Source organism: Anguilla anguilla, chromosome 6, assembly GCF_013347855.1.
Source record: "Anguilla anguilla isolate fAngAng1 chromosome 6, fAngAng1.pri, whole genome shotgun sequence".
Classification (NCBI taxonomy): domain Eukaryota; kingdom Metazoa; phylum Chordata; class Actinopteri; order Anguilliformes; family Anguillidae; genus Anguilla; species Anguilla anguilla.
In genome coordinates, this window is record NC_049206.1 from 53,515,074 (window position 1) to 53,526,328 (window position 11,255).

At 41.9% G+C, this 11,255-nt stretch overlaps 1 protein-coding gene across 2 annotated transcripts in view; it reads left to right on the forward strand.

Moving 5' to 3' along the window:
- The window catches only part of vta1 (vesicle (multivesicular body) trafficking 1), a 37,401-nt gene extending 26,714 nt beyond the window's left edge, over positions 1 to 10,687 (forward strand). For both annotated transcript variants that reach the window (XM_035423070.1, XM_035423072.1), the window contains exons 6-8: positions 5,046 to 5,228; positions 6,932 to 7,006; positions 9,545 to 10,687. In XM_035423070.1, coding sequence (XP_035278961.1) covers positions 5,046 to 5,228; positions 6,932 to 7,006; positions 9,545 to 9,690 — 404 coding nt within the window. In that variant the 3' untranslated portion in view covers positions 9,691 to 10,687. The remainder of the gene's footprint in view (positions 1 to 5,045; positions 5,229 to 6,931; positions 7,007 to 9,544) is intronic.
- Positions 10,688 to 11,255: the final 568 nt, after the last annotated feature.

Consider the following 11,255-nt stretch of genomic DNA (forward strand, 5'->3'; position numbering starts at 1 on the left):
GATTAACATATTTTCCTAAAGCCTCATCTGGAGCGCTGAACCCTCTGAGAAACTTCTAGCGGGAGCGCGGGCGATGTTTTGACTCGGCGTAGGAAAGCTCTGCGAAGCACTCCCTTTCAGAAGGGCTGGCTGGTTTTGTAACCCTGCCACCAGAATATGGAAATTTCAAGGACTTTTTTTTTTTTTTTTTTTTTTTTTTTTTTGCTGCTCCCCACAGTTCATTAGCATGCTGTGAAAACAGCATCAGGGCTTAAATGACAGAGGTGTAGATGTCACGGAGGTGTAACGTCTGGGAAGAACCAAAGTCGGTGGAGCAAAGAATCTGCCCCTGAATAAATGTCACTTTCACTTGCCAGTGCCTGTCAAAGACAATACTGCTGAGGGACTAAGATTTGAGTTTTGGTTTTCCGATTTGGCATTTGGAATTGACGTATTTTGCCATTTTAAACAGCAAACCGAACTGCTATTTTCTAGTCAGCTGAAAGATAATTTCTAGCGGACGAGCCACAATGCCACCTGACCTGAGGCTAAATGTCCCGGCCACAACCTGACGTAGTCCAGTGAACTGAAACGTAAATCTGACAGATTTAAGCATTGCTGTTCTGTTGACGTCAGTTGTTTTTGAGCGCTAGTTATGTTCTGTTGCTGTGTGTTTTCTAAAATTGCTGTTTATGCCAGCTGAACTTTTGAAACACAAATTTCACTTGTGTGATTTGGCAGCAGTGCTGCTCTTTAGCAAATCAGTTCAAATGCAAATACTTTACATTTAGTGCTGCATTCAGACCAGACTTGATAGCTTGCATTGAGAAGGTAAATGGTAAATGGTAATGGACTGCATTTATATAGCGCTTTTATCCAAAGCGCTTTACAATTGATGCCTCTCATTCGCCAGAGCAGTTAAGGGTTAGGGGTTAGGTGTTTTGCTCAAGGACACTTCGACATGCCCAGGGCGGGGTTTGAACCGGCAACCCTCCGACTGCCAGACATTCGGTCTTACCTCCTGAGCTATGTCGCCCCTGCAGGTGAAGGTGAAAATATCCCTTTCTGAGAAGTTTTATGAGTGTAGGCTCGGGGATGTGCAGACCCTTAGTGGAATTTAACGACAGAGGGTTCAAGCAGGGGGTGTTTTTTTATGTCTCCTGAAAAAAACTTTTTACAGTGTTGGAGAAGAGACACTCGTTTCATGTCATCGTGTTTACCTGTACATTTGTGAGGCTTTCTGATACCTTAGGCTATGCAAGAGGACACACATTTCAAAATAAGAACCGCTATTTTAATTTGCTATTTCTTTATGCTGAAAGAAATAGAAAATAAATAATTACGAGATGGTAGTGCAGCATTTCATGAATTGGCTGAGCCAAATTTAATTCCTAGAAACAGAGTGCTGTGTGATTTCATGCAAAGTATTTGAACTGAATTTGAAAATCAATGAGTTCATCATGCAGAATAGTGAACCGGCTCTTACTCACATATGATGTGCCACTCTGTTAATTTCAGTGAAGGGAGATCTCATTAATACTGTTGCCATGGCACTAGTCTGACCCCTCGTCCCCAGAGATTGTCTTTGCTGACTGTTTATCAAAGTAATGAGCTCCCATTATTTATTCACAGTGATTCTTGAGGTCATATGTTGTTATGTGAATGTATGAAGATTCCCTATGAACTGCAGTATATTATGCAGAACACATTGGTCCTGTACTGCCATAAACAGAAAAGTCATGGTGCACAGTCATGAAGTGAAAATGTTGCTTTTTGCCTGATACTCATTGTTTTCCTTTAAAGTGCCATCTACATGTAAGTCTAAAATGTACAGTACTCATATTTATGTGAGCTCTTTCCAGGAAACATTTCCAGGGGAAAAAAACTTGCTTTATTCTCATATGATGGATCTTGATTTTAGCTCTGCCGACAGGACCGCACAAATTCTTTTTACAAGGCTGTTTTAATGACTATAGGTTGCCAAGTGGATGGAAACGACTAACTGAAATATTATTACAGTATGTCAGTACTGCAGTTAATTTTTCTATAGTAAAATATCTGAGGCATGCATATCCTGTAGGCCATGCTGTGCTTGTCCGTAGAGAATTTAAACAGACGTCCAGGAGGCAGCAGTATAAAATGAAATTCCGATTCTGGGCTCTTCAAGCAGATCATATTTACCATCTGTAAGCAATCCACTGTGTGGATTTCTGTCATTAGTTATCCCTAAAGATCTTCTTCAAAATATGCCTGCTATCAGTTTGTCAGACTGTGTCTGTAGTGCATCCATACTGTTGATTCACCCTAGCAGGTTTGTTAGTTTCAGAATACAAGCTAGGCCTAAATCATCACTCATCCTTGCTTAAATGGATTTAATCTTAACGTGCACCTGGAACTTTTGTCATATATCTTTGTGCTGGATCTTAAACTATGCATGTCATTGGACAAAAACGTCCTTGGTAGTCTTCTTGTTTAATGCAGGTGTAATCTAGATTCTGTTTACCATAAAGAACATAAAGCTTCACACTGTGAATCTGTTCAAAGCTGGCAGCGACCGCATCAGACAACACTAAGTCAGGTCCACTGGGAAACAGCCCCTTTCCTGTTTCTCTGTTCCACCTTTCAGGCCTGCTGGGACCAAACCACCCAGTTTTGGTCTGTTTATTCGAGATTAATAAAATCTTTCCAGCTTTTAAACTGCTGTTTTATTCTACCTATGATCAAGGTGGTTGTGATGTGGTACAATCTCAAATGCCTGTTTATTTTTATTTTTTTGGTGTAGACCTGAAAAAATATTTGATTTCACACCACTGTTATTATCTTACCTTTAACAGGTTCCTTTGAAAAAATGACTATTATCAGAGTAAACAGATATATTGACGTTTGTGGGAGAAAATCATTTTGAAATTGCAAAGGATAATTATAACTTGTAGAAATTTCTGCTGTTTTTTCCAGCATTTTGTTTTTCTTTCAATTATGGAATTCGATGAATGTTTCGCCCAATGTTTTTCCCAAATAAAGATTCAGGTGTTCAGGTAAGATTTCAGCATGTAGAAAAACAAACACATTTGATAGTAAAAGAAGTCAAAATATTTTGCCAGACATGTTTATCATTTATTTTGTCCAGCTGCTCTATAATATTTAATGTTAAATAAAAAACAGTACCTTTGTGTCATGAATGGGAGGACATTTTGTGCCTTAATATGCAAAGCTTGTTAAAAAGTTAATATTCCAAGTAATTATGTGGTGGTTAGATGTCTGACACAGAGAGTCTGTTGAAAGATGACTAGGATTTTCTACTTTTTTCTAAGTTTAAATACATCAGTTTTTTTTTTTTTTTTGCTCTGTGCAAGATTTTGTATTGCTATATAGCCTCATAGAAATATAATATTATTTCAGACCCTAAGTTATATATTAATATTGAACTTTTTTTTTTCCATCATTGATTAATGTAATCAACCTGGCCAAGAAACTGTCCTTCACTTCCACTGCCATGCGGTTTCCCGAAAGTCTCCTTTACATCAGGGGTGAAGTGAGGGGAATTGGTAGGCCCTCGATGACGCATTCCACCTTAAGTGCGGCACGATGCTCACCGTTTAATTTCTGTAACCATGAGAACGGGAGAAGCTTCGCTCTCTCTTGCCATGTTTCAAGGGGTAGCTCAACGCGTCCTGTGACAGGTCAGAGCCTTTCAAAGTGCCGATTTGCATTTTGGTTTCCCGGTTGACCCCTTGTAACTGTATCATGGGTCAACTGTCACTCACTCCACCTCTGCATATCGGCTTATTAAAAGAGCATCGCAAAGGGCCTGTTGCACCCTTCAAAATTGGCAAAACGGGAAAAGTGGCTATGACTTTTAGCATACAGTAAGTTCGGCTTGGCAGTTCTAGCGTTATTGGTGTCTGAGTGTTGTCGACCAATTGATACATCACGCATTTAAATGCGTCAGTGTTGTCTAACCCTTTGAAACTGCCTATGGGGCGACATAGCTCAGGAGGTAAGACCGATTGTCTGGCAGTCGGAGGGTTGCCGGTTCAAACCCCGCCCTGGGCGTGTCGAAGTGTCCTTGAGCAAGACACCTAACCCCTAATCCCTAACTGCTCTGGCGAATGAGAGGCATCAATTGTAAAGCGCTTTGGATAAAAGCGCTATATAAATGCAGTCCATTTACCATTTACCATGCCTGAAAATGCTCTCTCTCACAGCTCAGTCTGCCACATTTCACTGTTGCTCCACTCTCAATGTGCTGACCGAGCTACAGGACTACAAAATAGACTTAATCAGCACAGCCACTCAATGCACATTATGAAGAAGTGTTTGATTTGTCAAGAGGCCAAAGAAACTTATTTTTCTACTTGACGATTACAACCAACTTAATTAGTCTTACAGTGTATTTATTTAGCTACATTCCAAAGCTTTTCCCTCTGCAGCTAATGTTTTTAAGAGACTTGTGGTTGATTAAAATGCAAAGAAACTCTTTTTGATCCCTCAATGATATTCTTTCCTAAGCTTCCTGTGTGAAATATAGTATGCTAAAATATATGTAAAATGTATTCGTATACCTGAAGTAGAAGTAACGTTTATATAATTGTACTCTTAGTGTGCTGAAGTGTACTGTTTTTCCACATGGTTTGGCTGAGCCATACCTGGAAGGTGATGTAGATGCCACGATATTGTGTGACACGTTGAGGTGGAGATGAAGCAAGTTCAAACCGTGTGTGTTGTACATTTCACAAACTTCTCAATGTTGAGTGCATCCGAAAGCAGAGGTGTAACTGCAGGAAGTGCCCAATTCTGACCTAATCTATGGAAATAGCTTTCATAGGGCACGTTTTGTTTTTTATTTTTAGTTGTGGCTGGAGCTGTAGGCCTTATCAGATGTTGATGAAGTGTGCCGAGTGACTAAACCTGTTCCTGTCTGTTTGAACGGTTGTGATATGCAAACGATGCACCGTGACGAACACCCGTATGAAAACGGCCTTGGAACTTGAGCTATTTATTTATTTATTTACTCGGACGCCAGACAGCCTATTTATTGACGTATTTTTTTATTTGCGCTCCCCCAGACGACGACTTTGGCTACGAGGCCGGGACGTCCTCCATGCCCTACCAGCCTCCCGCCTCCTCCCAGGGGCCCGGTCCGGCGGGGGGCACGGGCACCATGCCGCACGCCAACTTCAACAACATCCAGATCCCTCCCGGCGCCCACGCGCCCGCCAACACTCCCGCCGAGCTTCCTCCGCCCACAGGTACCCGTTCCCCCGCTCGCCAAATATCACGCCATCTTCTGGCGCCAGAGAGCGCAAATCCTCTAACGCCACATTTCACATTCTCAGTGCTGGCTGCTTTCACTGCCCCTCCAGGATGCTGCGCTTGGTGATGTTTCTTGTTTGTGTGGCTGATGTTGTCTTTCGCGTTCCAAAACAAAAATCACATAGCCTATTGTTTTAAATTAATCGCATTATCAACTCTGCTCCAAGATTCCTTGAATAAATATGCCACATAAATAAATTACTGTGAATAAATCACTTGTGTACTGCTTTTTGGGTGTTTGGTTGATCACACATTTTTATGGCATTTATTTAATGTCTGATTGTGGCTCAAATGTAATTTTATTTAAGTATTGGACAGAAGCTTGCTAGCAGACTCTGTTGCTGCATCCACTTGCCTAACCAAATGAACTAAAATACCCAGTAGGTAAACCTCGCCTTTCACCCAGTCCTGTGTACTTTGGCTTGTAATACATGCATCAGAAATGGGCTCAATCATTTTTTCTGGGAAGGCCATTGTATGAGACCATTGGATTGCACTGACGGCTGCACTCACAACTGCTGCTTGGATGCAAAACCGCGAGCATTGTAGGCTCTACTCGTAAAACAAACAGTTGCGGGAAAAAAAATCTCATTAATTAACTTCACAGGATTGGCAAATAAAGCTCAAGTTAATTTACACGTCTCCCACCTTCCCATTTCCCACACACTCAATGTTAATATTTGATATTTCATATTGCATAAGTCATGTGTGTTTATTATGCTTGCCTCAATGGCTCAAGCAGGGCTGATTTGTCCAGGCCCCAGGCCTGCCTTCCCCCCGGTGTGGTTTCCTGTTTTTTCCTTTTGTTCTACCTTTTTAAGAACAGCAAAAGGTGGAGGTCAGGACCTCTGATAGAGCGTGTTTCCCTTGCTGAGTCTGTCCTCTGTGATTAGCACATTCCAGGACCTACGGAAATGACTAATCTACAAAAATTGACCCCAGGGGTACTTTTCCCTAATTGAATCAAGAATGGCACGCGAACAAAGGTTAAAAGAAATGAAAATAAAGAAATGACCCCTTTTTCCCCTCACTTTTATTTTTTGGACCCAAACCAATGTTATTCAGCTGAAAAGGCACAAGGTGTAAAATTAAGGTAATTCGAACTGCATGAAGTTCAATTGGTTTCTTATTACATCGAGTGGACATTGCTCTATATCAAAGGTACCGCCTGGCCGCAGTGTCGATCAGCTTAATAAAATTTTACAGTTTCCCTCCGTGCTGCTTTCTTTGTTTCTGTAATGCGGGATCTGACGTATTGTACAATAAATCAGATCCCTATGAAAGGGACATGTTTGACCAGTTTAATCCAATGTTATTCTTTAGATGGAACTAGCTGTTCTGCACATTAAGTTTGAATGTCAGAGGCCCGGAATCTACACCTGTGTTCCGGGTATGGGTGTGCCCAACCGTCCGGTTTCAAATCCTGCCCACGCCGGCCCCAAGGGTGCCCGACAGGCCTGCAGGGCTGCAAACAGTGGGCCGTAGCGTCTACTGGCAGGGAGGGTGGCAGTCAGCTGGATTGTCCTCATCTCGTCACACAACATGGCCTTCTCTGGTTGACTGGGCAGGCCAGCTGTGGAGTGTGAGGAGGTGTGTGGCGGAGGGCTAATGTCTCCTCCCTTTTGTGTTGTGCATGTAGACCCCGTCAAGCCAGTACCTGCCCCCCGGGGCATGCCCACGGTCGACCCCTCGCTTCTGAATGCCAGCCAAGAGGGTGAGTTCAGCCTCCATCTCTCTCTCCCTCTGCCTGTCTCTCTCTCTCTCTCTCTCTCTCTCTCTCTGTCTGTCTGTCTGTCTATCTGTCTCTCTCTCTCTCTCTCTCTCTTTCTCTCTCTCTGTTGCCTGCCCTCTTACTCTCTCTCTCTGTTCTGTGCTCTCTCACTGTCTCGGTCTCTCTCTTGCTCTTTTTCTCTCTGTCTGCTCTCTGCCGCTCTCTTCTTCCTTTCTGTATTTATGTTTCTATCTCTCCATCCATCTCTCCCTTTCTCTTGCTCCCTGTCACACTTGTCGCTATCTATCTCCGTCTCTCCCTCCTCCTTTGTGTATCTATCACCCCCTCCATCACCCTTGTGATCCTGGCGCTTACGCTGCAACACCCCCCCCCCCCCCCCCCCCAATCACTACGCATGCTTTCCATCAGCCTCCATTCAGTGTGAATGTGAACCTCCTGCTGCAGGCCGGGGGGGGTGAGCGAGGTGGGGGTGGGGCACGCCGTGGGTCTCCTTGTAAAACCTTTCATGGAAAACAGACTCGCGGCTCCCTGGTTTCCAGGGGGGGAAAATACAACCGCATGCTAAACCCAAATAATCATCGGGCCCCGGCTGTCGATAGAAAGAAACTGACTGCGTTACCAATGGCGATTTCATTTTAATAAATATTAACAAATAGAGAACGGAGGCCTGTGCCAAGGGTGGCACACTGGCTGTGAGTGATATTCAGTCCATCGGCATAAAGTGTGATATGCCCATCCTACAGCAAACCGTGTTCGAGTGGTGTAACGCTGAACACATCCAATGTCCATCGGTTTTTTAAAGCAATTACAGTTAAAATAATTGCTACACTTGGCATAGAATAGCTTGGAATATTGAAGCCGGGTAGCCTGGTTCTCTATAACCTGAGTGTATTAGTTCCTGACAGCAGGAGAGTTTTAGCCCTTTAAGGTGTAAGATCACAAATACGTGATTAGAGTTAGAGACTTATAATTTTCAAAAGCCATTAAAAAAAAAAAAAAAAACCTACTCTTCAAAGGTTTACTTGTAACTCAGGACTGCTGGGAGGCAAAAGGGAAATATGGCAAAAACAATGTCAGAATAATGAAGATAATAGCCAGATATGCACATTTTGTGTATTTCCAGATATTTTATTTTCCCAGCCCTGTAATAAGCACGGCTTTGTTTTGAAAATCTTTGTATCCAAGTAGAGTCATTTTCTCATTTCTTCTCTGCTGGTGCTATGAATATTATGGGTCTATATGCAGAAAAGTATGTGTAGTGCATTTCAGATGGTTGATTTTGTTTATCTTAATACATTTAGTGGAAAAATTAGTTGGCCAATAGCATAGCAGTGGTGAACTTAAAACTTCATGAAAAATTTCATGAAATATTTTAAAAGGCAACTTGTTTTGGAAATGCTGAGCTATTTTTGAAAAATAAAAAAGTCAATGGCATGTTTTGACGAACATTTGTAATTAGCCATCAATTCTTTTTTTTAGATTTTGGATTTTTGAGGGATGTGCTATTTGGCTCTTCCCAGAGCATGGCTTAGCAAAGCTGTACAATGATAGAAAACACATCTTCACTGGTAAATTGCAAAGCCCACAGTTACAAAAGTGTCTCCCAACATCTGACTTGAGTTAAGAAAAGTGCTAAGGATCTACCCCAACCTCAAATTTACCCTGCAATTTAGAGGGTTGGTGGTAAACATACATTTCTTGTGGGGAACCTCAAGCATATCTTCCAGTGTGTCTCCGTGTGAGTAGGTAATGTCATTTTGTTCACATTTTATTTATTTGCAGTTCACTTACAACTGAAATGGTAAGCAAAATGTTTTCACTGTACTGTACGCAATTCCTTCTGTCTGTTCATTACAGTTGAGTTTAGTATTGAATAATAGAGTGCACTCTGTGACTTTAGTGTTATTGCTCTGTTTCTTGGTGTGTGTGTTGTGCGTATAGGACCTGAAAATGTATTTTTAATGCAGTTTGTGTGACCAGTAAAGACGCTATTTGTCCACTTCAAGTCCTGGTGTTATATTTCCAATATAACTTGGTTACAGTACCCCCAAAAACTGTGCGCATTGAGGCCTAAAAGAAACCACTAAGATGCAGATATATACATGTCTGTAATTCAGTCTAGTCAGACAAGATTCCAAGCCACAAGGAGTATCTCTTCACGACCAAAATTCCATCATGCTTTTGGTGGGATGCCTCGTCTGTGTTTGGAATGGAATAAAATGTAGTTAATACGATACAATACGGTTATGTATGCGCTCACACTGAAATGTTTGGAATTAAGTTGGGAGGGCAGACTTAGCTTGGACAATCAGTGATCTCACCCAGAGGATTGATTCAGTGATCTCACCCAGAGGATTGATGGACCAATAAAATTTTTTGAAGGAATACTCACCTAAAATCTTTCATCTGCCCGAATGAGTTCATAATAATGAGTCCATCATTATTAGTTGTATTCTTTTTAATTGTTCCATATCCTTCATGGTTTTTTTGTTTTTTTGCCGTTTAATTGCGTCCCCTCAGGTGACATCCGGCTCACCGCCGAAGACTTCACCCGGGCCCAGAAGTACTGCAAGTACGCGGGCAGCGCTCTGCAGTACGAGGACGTCGGCACGGCCGTCCAGAATCTGCAGAAGGCCCTCAAGTTACTCACCACCGGCAAAGAATGAGGCCTTTGTGTGCCCCGGGCCGCCACTGTATCGCCCATCTGGCCGACAGAACTAAGCGTCCATCGCTCCCCGCCTCGGCTGCCCCAGAAGAAAAGCAATTCTGTCCAAGCCCACAAAATCACTGTAAACAACAATAGCATCTGTGTCTCTGCTGTGTGTGTGTCGGCTGCCCTCGGTAGCCGCCGCTCGCTAGCCCATTTACCGTTGAGGAGAACCGCGGAAACAAAGCTTTAAGGCTCATCGGAATGCATCTTCCGCCCCACATTGTAATCTATATGCAGGTAGCAAAGCCCCAGATTCATTCTGTCCAACACACTACATTGGCCCGAAATGTATATAATACTTTCAAGCAAATATTAGTATTTCTATTATTAACATTGACCACACAACTCAAGACAAAGTGCTATGGTAATCCTTTAAAAAATAAAAACAACAAAAAAAACTGAGTTTGCCTAAATTTGTAAATTAAAAGTGTGGGAAAAGTCCCGCAATGGTTATATTGAATCTGGGCTCAAGTTAAGTCACAGGTTCACGCTTTTATGGAAAGAATCCTCAGCTTGCTTATATGTTTTTGAAACATGCAGGGGCTTCAGCATAAGTAGGCATTTTAGGCTTTCTCCTATTCTGACCCTATCATATCCCATACTGGTTTAAATAAAAAAATCACCTGCATTTGGAAAAAATTATTTTATCTATTTACTCCTTGTGTTTTCCTACTCTGTGGTGAAAGGACTATGCCAACTCATTACTTAACACATTGGGCAATTAAAATATTTAAATGAACACTAATTGGTTGAGTGAAATGTTTTTGTGCATCTTTCAATCTCACCTTTTTTAATATTTTGATTTGCCGTTTAGTAGCTTTGAAGGGGCCGGGTTAAAAAAAGAGAGTACTGTTCTTCCTTAATGAATAATCAGTTTTCTGTTCATGAAAATAATCGTTAATTAAATATGAGTTGCTGCAAGAGGAGTTGTGAATAAACATGAAATGCTGAAATCTGGCCAGAGAAATTTTTGAATTACAGTTATTGTGCAACACACGTTAAGTGTAGGATGTAAAATTCTCCCACTTTGTGGATTTGTGTAAATACTGTGTTTTTTTATTTTATTTCTGCCTCCCAAACAACACTGAATTTGGCACACGGTGAAACCTGCAAATTCTTGCACAAATAACAAAAAAGGACCACCGGCTTTATGCTCAAAGTGACATGTAAATGAGGGGATTTATTCACCGAGTTTGCCAGTTGTGGTCAATTGTGTAGTTCTACATTGAAGATGCCTGCTGTGATTGAGCTTTTCCAATTCTACATTCATATGTTTCCTCTTGAATTAAGAGCCATCTGTGCAAACAGTGCCCTGGCCATCTGACAGTTAGCTTTATCACACAAAATGTGGGAAAAGACAGATAAATATGTATTTGTGTGTGTACACACAAGAGGAGGTGGTGTTTTCAATAGGTGGCACACAGACAGCATTGTCGGCGTCTGCGACGTCTCACTCGGCACGTTGAATAAACACGGTAATTAAAATAGATTTGTCTGTCAGCCTGTCCTATTGAGCAGTCT